Source organism: Uloborus diversus, chromosome 7, assembly GCF_026930045.1.
Source record: "Uloborus diversus isolate 005 chromosome 7, Udiv.v.3.1, whole genome shotgun sequence".
NCBI classification, from domain to species: Eukaryota; Metazoa; Arthropoda; class Arachnida; order Araneae; family Uloboridae; genus Uloborus; species Uloborus diversus.
Genome location: NC_072737.1, coordinates 143,985,104 through 144,006,241, shown reverse-complemented (window position 1 = coordinate 144,006,241; position 21,138 = coordinate 143,985,104). Strand labels below are relative to the sequence as shown.

General features: G+C 31.8%; 1 protein-coding gene across 3 annotated transcripts in view; it reads left to right on the top strand.

Annotated features, from left to right (window-relative positions):
- Nucleotides 1-14,206, top strand: part of LOC129226043 (probable ATP-dependent RNA helicase DDX17) — a 48,319-nt gene extending 34,113 nt beyond the window's left edge. Inside the window, exons 7-15 of one of the 3 annotated variants that reach the window (XM_054860622.1) lie at nucleotides 253-413; nucleotides 3,738-3,910; nucleotides 4,125-4,170; nucleotides 4,247-4,311; nucleotides 4,385-4,446; nucleotides 5,960-6,019; nucleotides 12,087-12,326; nucleotides 12,853-13,014; nucleotides 13,750-14,206. In XM_054860622.1, coding sequence (XP_054716597.1) covers nucleotides 253-413; nucleotides 3,738-3,910; nucleotides 4,125-4,170; nucleotides 4,247-4,311; nucleotides 4,385-4,446; nucleotides 5,960-6,019; nucleotides 12,087-12,326; nucleotides 12,853-13,014; nucleotides 13,750-13,778 — 998 coding nt within the window. In that variant the 3' untranslated portion in view covers nucleotides 13,779-14,206. Of the gene's footprint in view, nucleotides 1-252; nucleotides 414-3,737; nucleotides 3,911-4,124; nucleotides 4,171-4,246; nucleotides 4,312-4,384; nucleotides 4,447-5,959; nucleotides 6,020-9,839; nucleotides 10,099-12,086; nucleotides 12,327-12,852 lie in introns of those variants that run through there. The other 2 variants (XM_054860621.1, XM_054860623.1) reach the window with 2 other exon arrangements.
- Nucleotides 14,207-21,138: the final 6,932 nt, after the last annotated feature.

Here is a 21,138-nt window from a genome sequence, read left to right as displayed (position 1 = left end):
TATGCATTAAAAAAATTTCGGCCTTGTGAAAGTGATATATTTGAAAATGTTAAGATTGTGGCACTTCTGATTATAATTTCAAAACTTTTTGATAGGAAATTTCGACCCTCATTTTTTTACAGGGAATTTTAAGTTTATAAATGGTAACGTGGCAAAAAGTATTCAACTGTTGCCACGATCGATGACTTGCAAACTGCTGTTATAAATTTTTGATAAAATATATAAGGTATTTTTTCCTTTTTTCTATTTTAGGTGCTCAGATTTGTATAGCAACCCCAGGCCGCCTCATTGATTTTATTGAGTGTGGTAAAGTTTCTTTGCGAAGAATAACATTCCTTGTGTTGGATGAAGCGGACCGGATGTTAGACATGGGATTTGAACCTCAAATAAGAAAAATTATTGAACAAATAAGAGTAAGCTTTTTTTAAAAAATAATTACCTGGCTTTTCTTAAGGTATAGATTAGAGGTAGGAGTAGTTGAAAAAATATTACATCATTGATCTCTCCCCTCCCCCCAGGGGGCCTATTTTCACTCAAAATTTTTTAAAGATCTTGCCACATTGCAATGTGTTCAGAAATTGATCCAACCTTTTTAATCTTATTGTAGCGACTTGTTCCTTGGTTTAAAATATTTTTCAAATGTTACTTTGACATCCCCCCCCCCCCCCAAAAAAAAAAAACTCTTTCCACATCCTTTTCTAATGCGAGAAAATAGCACTTTTTTATTAATTGCATGTGTCTTTAAAATCTTGTTAGTTTACAATCTGAAAAACAAAATTTTGTTGTTTGAAATTTAAGTTTTAAGATTTCATCATTTTAACTGATTTTTAAATTTTCTTAAGAAAGGAAAATCAAGAATGAGAGTTTCGTGGAATTCTTGATTGATCTTCATGGAACCCCTGGGTTCACGTTTCTTATCCATTTCTTACGCTTTTAACCTTCAGTCCTGTTTTTTTTTGCATATTTCAAAATCCGATTGCATCCGTTGCTAAAATAGAAGCCCACAAATTAAAATTACAATGATTCAACTAAGCGCTGTTTTAAATTATAAGTTACTAAATTAGCAGAATAGAAATAGCTGAGTCATGAAAGGGAAAATTAAAATATGCAATTTTTAAAAACCATAGTACAGTCTTCCCTTGCTGCTTCGACCTTCGCAGCTTCACTACATCGCAGTTTTTTTAATCAAAAATCATTTTTTTATGCGCTCTTGTAAACTGTTTCCTTCATAAGAATAACAAAGTATGTCTTTTAAAAGTAAGGTAATCTCTTCTGAGGGCTGTAATTGTACTAGTTGAGGGAGTGGAGGTATAAAATAGTCGAAGAAAGAGTTGGGAATCCCTATCTCATTTTAATCGTTAAACACTAACTGAAAAGTATAAATCACTGTATTATTACATCTGTAATTGTAAATGGTGTTCAACAATGTATTGAGGATAAATGTAGAGGAAGAACGTGGGTACATGTCACTAACTGGCAATTAATTCATCGAACAAGTTGAGCTATTTTCATAAATTAGTAGTAGTGTGTACGAACTGCATGTGTGTGTAGTTCATTTCCCAATATTAACAATGTAATACCTATTACGTCTTGCATATCTGATTTTCTTATATTTTGTGCAATTTTTTAAGTAATGCAAATGTAATGTTGGCTAGGTTTCATGTCTAGGTGGCTCCACCTATGTTAAAAACCTATTTAAATTGTCGTAAGTAAGTTTTATGCGCTCCAATTAGGAAAATATACGGTTTATAAATACAGAATCCTACTTCGTAGAAATTCAGTTATCGCAGTAAAGTCTGAAACAAATTAACCGCGATAAAAGAGAGTTGACTGTAATAGGTAAAATCAAATATGCCTGTTTACTCCTGCATCTCTTCCCATGGTATTTGTAAACCACAGTTTTGAAACAGATTCAACTTCACCATCTTCTCCATCACGTTTTCGCTTGTTTAAATTTTCATTTAGCTTTGCTTTGTTTCCAATCTCATCGCGATTCTTTAGAATTTACCAAATAGTGTCTGAGAAATTTGTAGCTGTATGCTGCAGCATTTCTTTGACTCAGCATGGGTAAATTGTCTAAGTGTTTTAAAATGCTGATTTCTTTGATAGTGTGCTTTTCCTCTATGGATAAATTGTTTAAGTGTTTACATTTAAGTTTTTAAAGCGACTGGACAGGAAGAAAATTTTTTTTGCTTTACTGATAGAAGGGAACTTGTTTTCTCAGAAGCTACATTAATTCTAAAAATGGGAGAAGATCACCACCCCTGCAACTACGGACATGGCAAATTTCGCATGTGCAAACGAAAGGCATCTTAGGAGGGGAATCTGTGGTCACTGAGAAAGAACTTCCTGTTTTCTTCCTAGAAAATTTTGTATTGCTGTTGAACACTGCAAAGTGCCACACAGGAAGGAGGGTTTGCCTTTGTATTTGTTATTGAGGAACAAAAACAGGGAGAATTTAAAGTTAATGAAAAAGTGATAACAATAAACGAAGACATTGATTACAATATCCGACTTTTTTTACATGTGTTGATATACGAGAGTTCTGGGACTTCGTGATTCTGATAACATTAAGCGAATGATAACATTAACTGATCACATTAAACGGCACCTACTGTACCTATATTTTAAAATAAAATAAACTTCATAGATCCAATTCTTAGTCATTCCCTTCTCTGCAAAAAAAGATATAAAAATAACAGATTAAAGAAAATAAAAACAGCTGTGCACGGTGCATTCTATTGCTGTTATAGAACATTTGTGTACTTATATTGTCAAATTCATTAGAACTTTTTCATTTATATTGCCTGCTTAGATTGAACCAGATTCAAATTGTAAGATAAAATATTTCTACTTTATAATGTCTTACTGTGTTAAAGAATGAAAGATTGAATACATTCTATTGTAGTTTTCAAAGCTTATAAATTATATTAAGTTATCAAAATTCTGCCGTAAAATTTTTGAAATCGCCACACCAAACTACCAAAACTAAATACGTACAGAGGACTAAATTATAAAAATGCTACTAAGTGGAAATGCTTGAGATCAAATTTTAGTGATGTAATGTACACTCATACAGATAAATTATGCACCAAACTTTTTTTTTAAGAAAGCAGTCTATTGTACTGCAAGTAAATCTTTAAAAAAAATCCATTTTGAGAATTTTTAATGCTTTGATCGGAAAAAAAGGCATTACTAGTTAGGACAATGAAAGGTAAATATAATAATTTACATGTACATTTCTTTTAAGTACGGGAAAATGATATAAATATTACCAAAGGGGGGAGAAGGGATACCTGTTGGCCTGTGCCTGAAGGGAGCCTTTAAAAAAAAATAGGGTTGAAATATAATATATTGATAAGGGTATCAATATGGAGAGGAATCCAAAAATGTCATTTGTGATGAGCCCCAAAATATCTGTGCATGAACCTGGATATTATATGCAGCGAAGCACCAGTTATAAGTTTCTGAAGGGACTGTATGAAAAAAGTGCATAAATGAAAAAAACATATAATAGGTACCATATGTTAATCTGTTAAACTCTGCGGGGACCAAATTTAAAAACATATGAACTGTACTTCACTGTAGTTTTTAATATTTAAAAATAACTTTCTTGTATTTTAAGAAAATATACCTTTTTTGATAAAATTGTTTTCATTTTTAAAGAATTTTTTCTTGGAAACTTTTTTCTGCTTAATTTCTAGGAATCTAATTATAAATAATTTTTCTATTTGTAGCCGGATCGTCAGACTCTCATGTTTAGTGCTACATGGCCAAAAGAAGTTCAAAAGCTAGCTGAAGATTTCTTAGTGGATTATGTGCAAGTCAACATTGGAGCTCTTCAGCTTTCTGCAAATCATAATATCACCCAAATTGTTGATGTTGTTGATGAAACAGAAAAAGATGAAAGGTAAGTCTTAAAAGTGGAGATCATTATCTTTTTGAGTTAATCACTCAAACACAATCCAATTCCATTTATCGCATATTTGCCCCCAATTTCAATTAGAATGACTGATTGTTTTCTTGTTATCATATCTTAAATTTATCCCTCCTTTGTATTAAATGCAAATAATTTACAAAAATGTAATTTAAGTTTATTTAATGGTTAAATGTCTCCTTTTCAGATTAAATAAACTCATTCAAGAGATAATGAATGAAAAGGAAAACAAGGTAATTTTATTCACATTGTGTCAGTTTTTCAAAAAGTTGAACATATTTTTTAAAACAATTTTGTTTATATTTGTAGACTATTGTGTTTGCTGAGACAAAGAAAAGAGTAGATGATCTTACAAAACACATGAGAAGGCAAGGGTATGTAAACTTTTCTTCTGTGGTGCACTTAGCCCTTTTATATGTGATTGAAACTAATGATTTTTATTTATAGATTTCCTGCAATGTGTATCCATGGCAATAAATCACAGCAAGAGAGAGATTGGGTTTTAAATGGTAATGATTTTTAATGATTGTATAGAAACTTTTTATACATTAAATACAGTCTTGTTACAGTTCACTATGTAAATTCATTTAGAAATAAAGTAGCAAAAGTTGAATTTTGTGCATCCATGTTAGCTGTAGAACTTTTGTTGGTACATTCAAAATCACTTTTATTTGAAAAAAAAAAAGCTTTGTTAACAGCCATGGCCATATTATTGTTAGATTTCAAGATATGATCCATAAATCTTTATAAGTGAATTACAGTGAAGTTATTACGTTTTTGAAGGGACTGTATGAAAAAAGTGTACAAACAAAAAAATTTAGACTAGTATAGCTTAATGTGTATTCAGTTTTGCAGGGACCAATTTTTAAAATGTATAAAAGAGAAACGATGCTTCACTGTATTTATCAGTATAATTATAAGTGAATAATTCATCAGGGTCATTCTCACAGAAACTCATTTTTATATCTTTGTTATAATTTACAAATGTTTTGACTCATGTTTTTAGGAGTTTAAATACTTTTTAGGTTGGCAATCTTTGAGTTGAACCGCACCATTGCTGCGGTCACTCATCTGGTGTGCTAATTCTACTTTAGCTACCAGATTGTTTGGCTCTCTTGGCTCCCTTAAGAGGATTTTCGCCACCGGCTCATGTGATTCCTATTCCGGGCTGATGAGTGCTAAAAAGCACGAAACTGCAGTCCTCGGATGGAATAACTGAGCTGGTGGTATATTTTAAGTACTTTTTAGGTTAGTTTAACGAGATGATTAAAAGTAAAATTTCTATATTTTATTTTAAATGCCATTAAAGTAAATCCAAAGTACCCAAATGTCATTCCCTCACTTGTTCCCACTGTTAGTAAGAAATGAGCAAAAATTATTTCTAAGCAATGAGTTCACAATTTTATGGCTTATTTTGAAATATTGAAGAATTTATGTAAAAAAACATAAATTTTCATTAAAAGTTAGTCGATGTAATTATTTTTAAGCTTATCCCCAGGGGGGGGGGGCAGTTGGTGTCATTCCCTCCCAATAGTCCTTCCCAGAATCACAAGAAAATTATTTTTTTTTAGCAAAAAATGTGTCTTAGAGCTGGAAACCCAGTATAATATTGCAGCATGTTTGTCTTTAATTTGTCGTAAATTTTCACTTGTAATGTATATGAAAGTTTAAACCAAAGTAAGGTTTTTGCATCTGTCATTCCTTTACAACTGTTCTTATAGAGAAATACAGTAAAATTGAAAATTGAATAATCATAAGTTGCTTCCTCCTTTGAGAACATTTGTCTGCCAATAAACTCTAATATCAGTTTGGCATAACTACTGGAATCCAATTTTAATGAAATCATCATTCCCTAGCTTATGAGAGGGAATGAGAGTCATTTCATAATGGATGGGAGGGGGGGGGGGTCTCCTCCACAAATTGTGTTGATTTAAAATGATTCAAATTTAAAATTTTTGCTTTTTATTCCTCATACTTGATAAATCTCACTACTATTTTCTTATGTATATATTATATTTCTAGAGTTCAGAAATGGATCATCACCTATTTTAGTTGCTACAGATGTTGCTGCTCGTGGTTTAGGTATGTTCATTTCTTAATTGTCTTGCTTGTTTCTTTGAAACTAGAAGTTCTAACATTTTATGCTGGGTTTGTCCAGAAAGTAATGAGCGTAACTCCGTAAATTTGCTCATTTGAAGATATTAGACATATAAATGAATTTTTAACAGAACTATTTTTAAAAATGTTGAGTATGCACTGTTTTGTGGATGCGAGCATTGTCTTTGTGCGGAATCCAATAGTTAATGAATGTAGGCTAATGCTCACAGGGTTGCCACAGGCTGCTTAATAAATAAGACTTTCTACTACCTTTCTTTTTTATCAAAGCAAAAACAGGGTAAAAAAAAACTACTTTGGATTTTTTTCCTAAAGCAAGGTTTTCATTCAAAAATATGACAATGGCTATTTAAAGCCATTGCTATTAAACTGCAATTAGGGTGCAGAGTTAATCTATTCTCTACCCTTTTTTTAGGGGAGGGGGGAGTAATGATGCCTTTTAGTCAGTAGTGGCAATTTAGGGGGGGGGTGCAACGACCATACCATCACTTTTAATGGTTGTTTTTATTTTTCAACTTAGTAACCAAAAATAAAATTAAAAAAAAAGCAAAATTTTCAGAACATTTTCAGTTTTACTTAGTATATCTGTTTACGAAACATTATTTCGCACAAGCAGTAACTTCATGTTATCCGGGGTTGATAAAAATCACGATTTTTTTTAAATAAAAAATCTTTTTTTTTTTGTTTAAATCAGATTTTTTTAAATTTAAATTGAATTTTTTTTAGATAGATTTTTTTTAGTTTAAGATTAACTAAGCATGTTTAATACTAACAAATTAAATTATTCAAGTTACATGTCTAAATCAGATTTTTTATATATATAAATTGAAAAATACATAAAACTAAAAATATAAAAAAGAGCAGTTAATAAATTAGTAGAAAATAATTGCTAACAATGTACAGATTTTTCCTTGTTTTAATTATATAGTATGAAGAATGCTTCATGTTAATTTTAATGTTTTACTCCTTCAACCACAGAATTGTTAGAGATATGAAGTAAACTAAGGGATAATCATAATTTTTATTTTTCATGAAAATTTTAAATTTATTTCTCTATTCAAGAGTTAAATTCAATGATTTGTAAATGAAAACAAGTTGGGCTGCTTTTTCATTTCCAAGCCTCTTGCGATTTTTTGACTGTACTAACCCATACGTAGAAAAAATCCTCTCTATCGAAGCAGTTGATGCTCTCGCTGTTAACAGTTGGTTCAATGCCTGGTTTAAGTAATCAATTTCTCCATTCTTCTTACAAGAGAAAAGCTTTTCAACCAATCGAGTGGGGAAATCTTACTTAGAACATCTTTACCAAAAAGATTCGTAAAAAGGATCCCACTTTTCTATAAATTTTATCAGAACAAGTATGATTTCTGGAGAGTATTTCTCATTCACAAATCTCAAGTCCCATATCCAGATGAATTTATTTCCCAGACATCTTGTAACAATTAAATTAAAAATATTTATCTTTTCTATTTAAAAAATTATAAAATTTAAAAATAATATAGAATTATATTAACTGTAGAAATGAAGAATAAATGTAACATAAAACATTGAATTATTTTCTTCAAATAATGCCTTTTATTAATTTTTATTTAATTCTTTTTTAAATAACCATAAAAGAACAATCATGATTTTTAAAAAAAAACCTACATCTTGCCTTTTAAACCTTTAATACAATTCACCAAGGGCAAAAATCATTTTTTCCCTCAAATTTTTGTGCTATTAATATGCATATTTTGTTTTTTAACACTGTTTCGACTTACTGAATGTTGAGTATTGTATAACAAGCTCATTTTTAAATGAAACCTTTAATAGCTTTAACTCCTAACAGATGAATCCTTCCTAATTCCAAACAAACATCTTAGTTCATCTATCCTTTGCAATTTTTCTTTTCAAATTTATTGACATCATGATTTTTTATTTTTCTTTGGTTTCAATTTACTTTATTTAATGACTATATGAACCGTTTTATTTTCTTTTGGTAAGGTTGTTTATAATTAATATTTGCTTTTTTATTGGTTTTTTCTATTACAAATACTCGAAACTTTGTACACATTAAGTTCATTCTTTTGAACTTAAAAATTTATTTTTTAAAAATCATGATTTAAATTGGGTTGATTTAAATCGCTCAACCCTGATGTTATTATTGTTTAGATAATGTTAAATCAATTGTTTCACTTAAAAACAAACCATACATGTTCAATGTAATTGCCATGTGTTTGTGACGTCTCAAAATAGTTTGGAGTTAATAATGTTAGTCAAATTCATGTTTAAGTGTTTCTTTGGGGAAAGTTATTGTGTAAAAATTCATCAAAATCTTAATAAAAGTTGCAAGATTTACGTTCATCTGCTCTCAAAACCAGCCCTAACAAAAATGCTGGATTTCTCTTTTTTTTTTTTTTTTTGCTGCTAAAAGTACTATGGCTTTTAGTTGTCCCCCCCCTTTTCAGTCCCAATCACCACCTCTGCTTATCCTCTTCAATAATCAAGTTTATGTCATCTAAACCAGGGATCTCCACCCTTTTATGCTCAAGGGCCACATTGAAGGCAAGGTGGGGAGGCCAATGATGCAAGCGGGTGGCCTGGGTAAAACTGGACTCCCCATTCCCCTTGCACTATAAAAATATTTTAAATTCAGTGTTGAAAAAATTCTATTTTCAGTTTGAAAGCATCCCACATGCCAGACAAAATCTGCTTGTGGATATGTATATTCACATTTGTTTTAAATCCATCAAAAAAGAGAAAAAATGAGCTTTTTACCACTATATCATTTTTGAATTGCACAATTTATTCTTAACTTAGTGTATCAAATCATATAAATGCTACTTGTTGCAATTTTCTTGGGCTTTTTTGTAACTGAAAGTTTCTATTTTTGCTACTTATAAAAATATTTTTCTTACATCGACCTTGTGGGTATTGCTCATCATTCAGTTCTTTACTATGCTTTTGTTAGTAAAGATACTGCATTAATTTTCTCCAGGTAGTTCTCTTAGTGTCCAAGAAAATGGACATGGTCTTTAGCTCTTAATTGTTCACTCTCTTTAAACAAGAAGTTCGGGGCATGTGCCACTCTGCCTCTTTGTTTTGGTTTGGTCTAATCCTTGAAAACAACTTAGCACAATTTTCATCTGAAATTCTTTCCCGATTTGATGCACAGTCAATTTCATTAGTTTCAGTGTTTCTTCAGTATTTAGGGGTGGAGAGGTGGGCACTTTTATGTAGAATCTTTTTATGGATCTCCAAGAAAATTGGAAGTTGAAATGAATTTTTTTTTTTTTTTTTGGCATATGGAAATATTTACCAGTAAAATTAATGCTTGAAACGTCCCTTGGTTTCTTTATCGTGGAGTTGATTTATTTTCCCGTTTGATAGGCTGTTTCCTTGAATGATATGTTGTTGTAATGTGGTAAGTCTTCGTAGACGATTTGTTTAGGTTTATACAACTTAGTAATATATTGCTGCTCAAAATTCCACAACATCCTCAAAACCAGACACCACTTTCAAACATGTATGTTTTCTTGGTGATGTGCATTGTAGAGGCTTGAGGCTATATTATTGCCACTGTACCATGACAGGTCCAAACACCCGCAAACTCTGCCCTTCAGCCTTTTGCTTGGTGCGGAAAATTCACTCGTTGCTATCTGGACAGACCCTTTAATAGCCTAATTTTGAACCATTCATAGTTAAATGCAGTGTGCTCAACCTTTGTCTTGAATAAATATCATGCTATCAATTGTATTTGCATAGATTTATTCATGTCATTAATTCTTCATATTTTTTTTCTTTTCAGAGGCACGCAGAAAAACTTAGTGCCTCTGTTATGAATTTCAGTTAATTCAATTTATGGGAGACAGTTACTCAGGTGGAGTAAAAATTGTCTCCAGAGTTATGTTTATCCTCAACCGAATTGAATTACACACAGTGTTTAATCAAACTTCAAAATTTTTATGTACAAGCATAAAGAAAGTCTTATTTTGAAATCTTAATGTATTTTAATTTAAACTTATTCTTTCAAAAATGATTTTTATTTTTTATATTTCATAAGCATTTGAAGTATTTTAACGAAAGTATCAGTACAATGTGTCTGATAATATAGCAAATTTAATTAATTAGCATCTTAATTCAAAAATGTTGGAATTTAACAATTGATTTTTTTGCCAAAATGTTAATGTTTTATTATTTTTTTTAAATATTTTTATTTATTTCTATTTTTTATTTTTTTTTAATTTTAAAACAAAATTTGTAATCTGCTATTAAATTCAATATTAAAAGCTACTTTCTTTATTAATAGTTACAGTGTGTAGAATTCTTGTTGCTTAGGCTTCGGTTTTGGATAAATGTAAGTATTTAAATATTGTGGTTGAGCAATGCTGCTGGGTAGACCATCAATAACAGTCCAGTATTGCGGTATCCCTAGTCAAGAGGCAAGGAACTTGAGCACGCAGAGGTCATTTATCTCTGTGTTGTGTCATCCTGGAAGGATAAGTCTCTTGCCTGTTATCTAGAGGTGTAGCTGGAAATTGGTGGATGGACTCAGTATGAACAGCTTTACAGGTTGTAGTATCATTCTCTTTCAATTTTTCTATAACATTTACTGCTGAATGTCTCAAATTTGTATGCACTGTGAAGAACAGTCGGGGTTTAGGTTCTATATTGTACAATCTTTTCGAGGGAAAAGGTTGACAATATACAGAATACTGTTTCCTTTTGTTACTCACTTTTAAGTTTTTCAAATTTCAAATTTTCCGTGATATATTGGTAGGCATTTTAGTCCTAATTCTTGGGTTATACTGAATGTGACTTCATACAGAATTGATTTCCATATTTAACAATTTGTGCAATGAGACATTCTGCATGTCAAAGTTTATAAATTATTCATAATTTCCTCGTTTTTCCTTAGATTGAAGTACATTTTTGTGAATTTTATTTTAATAATTTAAAGATAGTATGCTTTTAACTTTGTTTAAAACTTCTTTGTATTAGGGTCATCCTCATGGAAACTCATTTTCATGTCCTTGTTAAGATTTACAAATGTTTTATGACTCATATATATTTTTAAGGGCTTTAATACTTTTCTTCTGAACAGTTTAACAAGATAAAGTGTCTATATTTTATTTTAAATCTTCAAAATTTGATAATATATTATTGAAAGCAAAAAGCATTTTCTTACTACAAATTGTACCTATCCACTGCATGTTGATTTTCATTCCTGTAGATAGTTTTTAGCTATGTGCACAGATGCTTTATACTTTTATCTTACTATGGTCTGAAGTACCCAAATATCCCCACTGTTACTAAAAAATAAGCTAAGTTTTTCCCAAGTCTCACAGCAAGCAATTTCCTACTCGGAATTTCTGAAATACTTCTCTTATACATACATTCTAGTAATTAAGCTGTAGGAAAATTGTTCTTAGAAATTTATATAAAAGCATGACACCAGATGAGGTCCTTTTGCAGTTCAATAAAATGATGCAGTAAAATGGAATAATCATTCATTACTTCTTCATTTGAGAATGTTTTTAGGCAAATAATATTAAGTACCAGTTAGGCATAACTACTAGAATCGAATTTTAATAAATTCGTCGATGCTTAAGGGAAGGTACATTGTAAACTATTTAAAAAGTAGCTTTATTTTTCAGGATCAATATTTTTTTCATTAAGCCCTTGCATATTTATATTGTTGCCTCTATAAAAGGTTTCATCTGATTTCACCTACTTTAATTTTTCTGAACTAATAACCTCAAAATGACTTTTAATGAGAATGACCCATTAAGTAAATAATCAGTATAAATATTCAAATTGTGCAAGTAATAAATATTTTAACCACCTTTCTTAAAAGTGCATGCCTGTGATAAAATATTTAACTGAGCACTAATAGTTATAACTCATGGTAACATTTATTGGATTCTTAGAACTCCTGAAAAAATTAAAATTAAGTAAATAAACTGTCTTAACTTGCATTTAAACTTAAGTTGCTTGCTTTGTTTTATTTAATTTTTCCTTCAATTACAAGTTAGTAACAAATTTTTCTCTGTAGATGTTGATGATGTAAAGTTTGTTATAAATGTGGATTTTCCAAATTGCTCGGAGGATTATATCCATCGCATTGGAAGGACGGCTAGATCAAACAATACTGGCACAGCTTACACTTTCTTCACTTTTGGGAATATGAAACAAGCCAGGGACCTTGTTGATGTTTTACAAGAAGCTAATCAGAAAATAAATCCCAAATTGATGGATCTGGTTGAAATGTCCAAATCATTTGGGGGCGGAAGAAGTAAGTATTTTTGTTTAGTGTGCACTATATTGTTGCTTGTATCAAAATTTGACTAGTTTTGGTATTGCAGTAATATCCATTCATAAGGTCATAAAAACTTAACGAAAATTTAGTTGTAGTCTTAATTTCATTGTAAAATAATAAATAATAGTAATGCTTAGATTTTCCTCTATTGTGGAGGAAGGAATGAAGAGGGAGAATGAAATGAATGAGGCCGTTTTTATTTTTTCTCAGAACAGTGAATTGGCGGTATTTTTATAGTGTGCTTTTCCCATTTCATTTTAAACTTTTAATTCTGTGATGTTAAATTCTTAGGTAATAATTGCTTATGAAACTGTTCACATTTTTGTATTCATGAATTGACATTTGATAGATGTAGCATGGATGATTTTTTTTTTTTTGGTAAATATTTTAACATTTTGATATTTAACAAACTGATTGTGAGATTTGAGACTAGTCTTTTGAATTAGTGTGAAATTAGTTTTTGCAATTTTTAGATACTAGTTTGAAATTTTTTCTTGTTTAGATCGCAAATGGGGAGGGAGGAATGCTGGAGGCGGACGAGGCAGATTTGATGACAAGAGACATAATCCATACGATCGAAGAAATGACTCTCGGGTGGATAACAGAGGTAGCAGGTTCAGCAGCAATAGAGAAAACACCAAATATGGAAATTCCGGTTACAAAGGTAATAGTGATCGTGAAGAATATGGCAATTCTAATGGTCCTTCAAAATTTGGAGGCCATCATGATTCAAAAAATGGCCGGTCATATAGCAGTGGCGGCTCTTCTGAAAAGTGGAGTGATCGTAACAATTACGGTAATAGAAACCAAGGGAATTTCGGCTCTCAGGCTTCCAATTCCTACAATGTACCACCAAAAGCTAACTCTGCTCCCAACTACACATCTGGTCCTCCACAACAACCTACATCTGGAGCGTATAGAGCACCACCGTATAACAGTAATGCATACATGCAGAACTCACATTCTGCTGCACCCAGTCAAAATGGATACTATCAGTGAATCTCTTTTGTGATGCGTTAAAATATGTACTTGCTTTCTTTTACTAGCATTCCTTTCATGTTATTTATATGGAATCTTATTTGTGCAATCTTCTCAAAATTTGTCTTTCTATGATTTTGTGATGCAGTATTGTATGACACTTGACTCTTCTCACTTCATTGTTTTGTTTGATGTTTAAATTATGTATTTTCCACTACTTATTCATCATTCACAGTAGTTTTATGGCTATAAATTTCAGAAGTGATTAAGTTTCTGGTGTATTTTAGTTGAAGTCTTGACTTAAAAAACTCTGGTTGCTATTTTGAAGTATTATGCCTCTCAACATTGATTTTTAGAACACATTTTTACGTGTGAAAGATTTCATAATAGTAATGTATATGTACATTTATTCTTAATATAGGAAATCCACAGCACAAGACCTACACGTGAAAACCTCATATGCAACTCAGATTTAAGTAAGACCCATCTACCATTCTTGTCATACAGTATTTTGAACTGTATGTGCATTTGTAAATGTTTCACCATTTTCTTTTCTATTTTTTTTTTCTTGTCCATAATCATCTAAGTCGAGAATTTTTAAATTGATGCTTATATTGGACCAATAGATCGTATTACACCAGCATTTGTAAACCAAATAGTTCAACAATATTAAAATTTGATTTGTACTGTACACGTACACTATTTTCTTCTGTAATAAGCAAAATTCATATTTGTTATGTTTCTTAAATATATATATATTGACTATCCTTACACTAACTTTATTTGAAAGAACAAATACAATAATTGCTACGAAGTTCATGTATTTATATCCCAAGGCTTGGGGTTGCTGTATTGAATAAACTGATTTTTAAGATGAATGACTTTGTTTTAATTTGGAAAAATTGCATACTACCGGATTAAATTGTTTTTGGGAGACATATCTTACAAGATTTCTATCGGATTGACACAATAAGCTTAAACTCTAATTGTACCATATTATAGTTAAAGTAGAAATAGTAAATAGAGAGGATTTAGCATCTTAAAAGACTGAGCACTAGCGGCATTCCTAGTGCTTCTCTAGCCATTTAAGAGGGGGGAGTTTGACACGTTTTTTATTTTCGGAAAATTTCCTTAATTTTTAAACTATCAAGTTCAGTCCCAGTTTTTTTATTTTTTCTATTTTCCACCTTCAAATCTTCATCCTCCGCAATATCTGCCGAAAACGTTTGTTTGGAAAACATGCTGTGGAAAAACTTTTATGTTCTTTAAAATGGGGGTAATGTTGACCAAGCAGTTCGGTATAGATACCCAGTGAATTCATGTATTTCAGTTATGTTCTGATTCTGTTTTATGTTCATTCATTTTAATTCGTGTTCTTTCTTCAATAAATGTGATAAGTTAATATTGGTTTCAAGTATATGTTCTATCCGCAAGGCAGAAGTTAGTTGAAAGCAAGTTACGCGACACATGCCAACGGGGGGGGGGGGGGTCTCAAACACGTGTTTGGCCGAAAATTGCATGCCTTGTTGGAGATTTCAATCTTTTAGCATCCTGCAAATATTTCAATCATTTTTATTGTTGAAAGGTTTTTCACCACATGCTACTTTATATATATATATATATATACTTATTTCATTCATTATTTCAATAATATTTTTATTTCTTAAATTTATTTTAGAAAAATAAGTCAGTCAAAAATGTGGTCAACTCCCATTCTCGAATTGTATTGAAACTTGCATGAATCTTTTTTTATGAATTTAAGAAAGCGTTCAGAAGACTTTTCAGCCAGTAAATTTTTTTGGAATTTCATGATTAAATAAAGCAATTTCCAGTTTTTTTTTCCCTTCAAGTTTTTTTTAAAGGCAAATTAGAAGTTCTAATGCAAGGAAAATGGGTACCAATTATGTATTAATTTTCACTTCTCGCTGTGAAAAGTATATTCCACCATACAAGGAAAACTTAGATTTTTTACTCTGTAAATTTTAAATCTCCTAATTTAAAAATTTTTATTCTCATTTTCAATACCTTAAATTCAAATGTTTTAGTTTAAAATAGATATCAATTTTTTCATATCTTTTAGAGAAATATAATATTGAGTGATGCAGCTAATATTTAACTCTGGCTCCCTCAACCCTTTATTAGAGGACTTGGGTACTAGAAATTGCTGTCTTTCTTTCAAAATAACTGAAATTTGAGCAATAAATACTATGCTTTAAAAACAATGTGTGCCATGTGATGTATTAATTCCATGTGCCAATTATTTCAAACATTATTAATAGTGAAAAATCTTTGTATTTGTGAGACATGAAACTGATGGTTAATTGGTCATTTTTTGTTTAATTTTGAAAGGTCATGGACTCTAGGGGTTATATTAATCTCATCCTTTTTCTGCATGATTTTAAATTTTTTTTCCTCTCTCTGACCACTCTCATTCCTGTGATGTATAAAATTTTAAAATTAAGTTTACTGACAATGGGACATCCCAGCCCATTGCGCCTCTCCCTGCATTTTGAAAACAATGTTATGCATTTGTGTTTGTGTAGATTATGCGTTGGCATCATTGGGGGGAGGGGGGGGGGGTCATCCAAAGTGGAATTACAAATTTTTGAAAAATATAAAGCTAAAATGTCATTTTAAGACTATGAATTTGAAAATTTTTCTGTGGGAACCCCCCAGACACCTCACTCCCACCCCATATCATGGATTGAATATTATACTCAGGATTAGGTTCCTATTGTCAAAACTTAGACCTAGTAGTGATTTCTTCTTAAACCAAAAAACTGAAGCTCATTATTTTCCCCTGTGTTCGAGACATGTTGGAAAGAATTAGGGGCCATCAATTTTGTACAGCCCCTTATTTTTTAATCCTGTCAACAGTTCTGTTAAAATGCATTTTGGGCAAGTTAAGTAAAACGCTTTTAGTTTTTGTCTTTTGTACACTTACAAAAAATTTCGTAATAAAAATGTTCTGAAAATTGTATAATTTTCATGCTTTTATAGAATTTTGGTTAGGCTTTCATTGAAATAAGCTGCAGAAATGTCAGATAGACACACCTTTTGTGTATCACTGGAGATAGCTCTACTTGTTAAGGTGATCCTGCTTATATACCATGCAGTATGTCAAGTCATACATAGCATGATTTAATACTAATGCTACAGTAAACTATTATACACGGTATTGGGTGGCGCAAGTGTCCCGGATAGACCGCAAAAAGGCTAAAATAAGGTAAATTGTCCTTCCTAAAAAACTTTGCTGTGTTGATGTACTTTCTCAAAGTACTTTCTGCAAACTGTAAAATATATTGTGTTTTTTGCACAAAAAAACTTCAACACCAATAATGAGAAATTACATACGATGAAAAAAGCAAATAATAAACAGGGTTCGAACGGTCATAGAAATCCTGGAAAGTCATGGAAAAACTAACCAATTTCAGACCTACCTGGAAAAGTTATGGAAAATTAATATTTTCATTAAAAGTCATGGAAATTTATTTTTAAGTCATGGAAAACTATCTTGGGCAAAGAGAAAATAACAATAGTTGAAAGAGCATTAGAAATCTTGAATGACTAAACAGTATTGCATATATAAACCCTATTAAAACTGGAAAGTTGAACAATCCCTGTAACAAATCTGAATTTTGAAATCCCATTGCGTCCACTTCTGTTGCTGTCGACTTTCTTTGTTTGCAATATGATTTAACTGCTTGGACATCACTAGTTTTGAATTTATCATTTTAAACACTTTTCATATTTTATAGGGTCTGGTGGGGTAAAGTGGTCATAAAATCGTAGGTTTTTAACTTAGGTGGACAAAAAATGCTATAATTATTTTAAAAATTTCAACTTTTTTTGTTATTTTACATTGCATTATTAAAGAACACGGCACATTGAATTTTAGGGAAAAGAATATTGATTTAAGTAGTTTTATAACTCTTTCTTTCCTTCATGTATTTATGACCACTTTTCCCCATGGGGTGGGGGAAAGTGGTCATAGTTGAAAATAGCTGCAAAACCGTCATAAATAACCCTAATATTTGTATAGTTCGATTGTTTTTATAGTTACAAGTATATGCGTGCATATAGGAGTATATACGTGTTTTGTGAACATGAGTAAACACATTCCTATATATGAGTAGATACATGTATACATCAGATACATGCATGCACGTGCCTAGTCAAGCATATACAAGTATACACGAGTATATACACGTGTAAACGAACATCATATGAAACTTTTGCACTCGTATCTCGAGTATATGCGTTCATACCTGAGTATATACGTACATAGTAGACATATATAAGCGTACATACATACATGAGCACACATACACGAGTTAACTCATGGATGTACATTACTACTCATGTATATACTCGTATATATATACGGAAGCACGATTATTATACGTATGTATACGTGTAAACACGGTTATAAGACGCATATACGTACATTTACTTGAATACACAAGTAACATGTATGCATACAAGAGTATGAACGCTTATATACGTGCATCGTGCATGCCTACAGAGTGAATCCAATCTCTTGAGCAAAAATCTAAGGGGTGTGAGGGGGTAGGATAAGAAGTAAAGAATTATGAGATACTTATGGTTGCTGACGCGCTACATGCACACAAAGCCAAAAACTGATTATTGCAAAACAGGTCACAAATTTGTTGCATAAAAAGTATTTTACCCAACATTTTAGTTTAAGAAATATTTAGAGCAGTTGTTAAAAGTTATGGCCTGAAGTAGCTCTAATGCGTGCATCGCAACAAAGGCACAGCGACTGATGAAAGATTTTCATAAGTCTCGTTATTGCAACAGAGTGTGTTTTGTGATTGCAACGCGTGTATTACAGCTGCATTCCGCAAATTTCATAAATCCCTTTAAAACTTTCTTCAGACCTTAAATGTTGTGTAATATTCTCTTTGTGAAATAAAGTTGTGCCCTGTTTTGCATCCATCAGTTTCTGGCTTTGCGTGACTGTAGCCTGAATTTTTTCCAGTTGAAAAACTAGTCAAAAAAGTTTTTGTCAATATTGTCTCAATTAAAAAGAGCAATCTCAAAATGGTCCTCTTTAATTTGAGTTTTCTTCATATCATTAAAAAGGCCACAATTTTAATTATGCAACATTAATTACTTACAACATAAATAACTTTTTTCAATAACTTACAAGTTCATGTCAAGCAATTCCAATAAAATTTACAGTATCTACTGCACCTGTGTTTTGAAAGGAAAAAAAAGAAAAAAAATCAGATATTTTAGACCGTTTGTTTTTGTGTGAGCGCTCCCCAGGAAAACTCGAAAAACGTAAAAAGTTAAGTTTCGGTGCTTTTTTCTCAGCTGCTATGAGGGCAAGAGTTTCCGACTGGGTTTTTTTTTTTTAAAGCTCTCGGGAGGGGGGGGGGGAATATGATTTAAAATTATATGTCACTTCACAAGGTTATGCGACACTAATATTTCAAAGTCATAAAAAGCATTGCTTGATATTATCAAAAAAAAAAGAATTTGAATTCTGAAATTTTTAATTCAAATAATGTTTTTCGCAATCACGAGTTGCGACAGGACCCTACTCATTGGAGGTATTTTTTCTAGAAACGGCTCCTGTCCCTGCTCCTGGGTGGTTATGTGTGTATAGTTGTGTATGTGTGTGTGTGCGTGCCTGTGTAGACTAGTGTATGCACGTAGGTATGTGTGTAAGGGTGTGTATGTGTGTGTGTAGGACATGGACGCCACCACCCAGGAGAAGTGGATTCCGGGAAACAGTGCTCAGGACCAGAGGAGCCGTGCCTGCAGAGAACGGTGGTGCTGCAGAGGCCCCTGGTCCAAGCTGAAAAATCAAAGGACCTCAACAGCGGTTAATTAAGGACAATAAGCAACTCGGATTGCTCAATAAATGTGGTGCATAAGTGGTAAAAATTTTCAGAATAGTACTGTAAAGGGTTCTTTCCAAAAAGTAATAATATAACTGTGAGAAAGAGATTTACAGATGTTGTAATTTTTTCGCCACGTAATTGTTAATTGAAAATGTGACAAGCAGTAACTGAAAATCATGTGCTTTGACTACCATAGTTGTGAATAAAAATTCTGACTAGGATTGTAATGAGCTCATAATGAAAAAAAAAATGGCTTTTCACCGTTCCACCATTTAATTTACTGAAGTGAAGTTGTGAGCCATAGACATTGGTGACTTCTGAAGATATTTAGAAAAAAAAAAAATAAATGAAAAAATGCGGAGGGCAAAATACTCTTAATACCATATGGTAGTAGCAGATCCAGGGGGGTGGGGGTCTAAGGGGGCCTATACCCCCCTCTCCTTCCTTCATGAGGTCTGAACTTACACTACATAAAAAGGAAGTTTCAGAGATTTTTAGTACTGCAATAATTTTTCGAATTTAAATGGGCTCATAAATATGTAAACTATATATCTAGTAGCCTATTAATGGGGATGAGGGGGGGGGGGTTGAAGACTGTAATTCCTTTTCCCTCTTGGGCAAAACTTAATAGCAGATTAAATTGTGATCTGCAATGATATGGAAAGGCTTGGAAGAAATAGTTTCATTCTGCAATCGGGGTTTTTATTCTGAAAGTTTATTAAGCCAGTTATATATATTTACTTCATTTCTTGGATGAGAGGGCTGTGGCCATGCTCCTCTCCCCTCATGTGATTTTTCCAATACCATGAAAAAGCTTTGAGGAAATGGCTTCGTCCTGTTATCGAGTTTTTTTTTTAACCTGAAGTTACTACTTTCAAATTAACACATATATTTTATTTTGTTTCCAGGAACCGGAATGTCACATTTTACCATTTCCCGGGCTGTTGGAGGGACGCTCACACAAAAACTAACGGTCTAAAATATTTAAAACCGATTTTTTTCCTGTCGAAACTCAGCTACAGTAAATCCCGTATTTTTTTTTTTTTTTAATTTTTATTTTTAGAATTGTGTGACACGAATTTGTAAGATCTAATATTTTTTATTGATACATGTTTTTTAATTACGTACATTATTTATTTTTTTTATTGGGTGTGTCTCGAAAATGAAACTAACGTTTTTTAGTTAACAAAAGTGTGCTATTTATAATGATGTGAAGAAAAACCGAATTAAAGAGGACCCTTTTGAGATATTGCTTTTTGAAATAGAGACAAAATTGATGAAATCAATTTTTGGCTGGTTTTTCAGCTAAGATAATTCGGCAATTATTTGAGCTATCGAAATGCCACTTGCATACCTTTTGGACAAAGCAACAGGCTACAAACGAGGAAAAAATTAACTTCAGAAAACTATTCTCGCAGCGGATACAAGCCGGTGATGTACGGTTGGAATTTATAAAAATGCGATTTGTAACCTACATTGGCAGCAAATTGTGAAAAACCTACCATGCATAGAGCTTTTGCAATACAACTAGGTTCTTCTACCCCAAAAGTTGATCAGGATCAACAAATGGATGTCTCAATTGCTAAATCGATTCTCTCCACCTTCTAAAAAAATCCTCATTTCTGCTTTAATAGTGCTTCATAGTGCTTCATCAATGCTTAGCATGTGAAATTATATTAAAGTTTTGGTTCAGTACATTTCAGACCATATGATGGCAGAAAATGTACCATGAGGACCTATTTACTCATATGGATATAGCACCATCTTCTTCATAACTAGTCTCTACCTTTTGCTTTATGGAGTTAGTCGATTTGGCAAGTAAGGCATCCAAATATCAGTATTGCAAACATCTCAGGTCGCGAGCAATGAAAGCACTAACTTGGTGATTTTGTCATTTCAATCGCGACGCAGGAAAAAAAAAAAAAAAGCTTTTACAA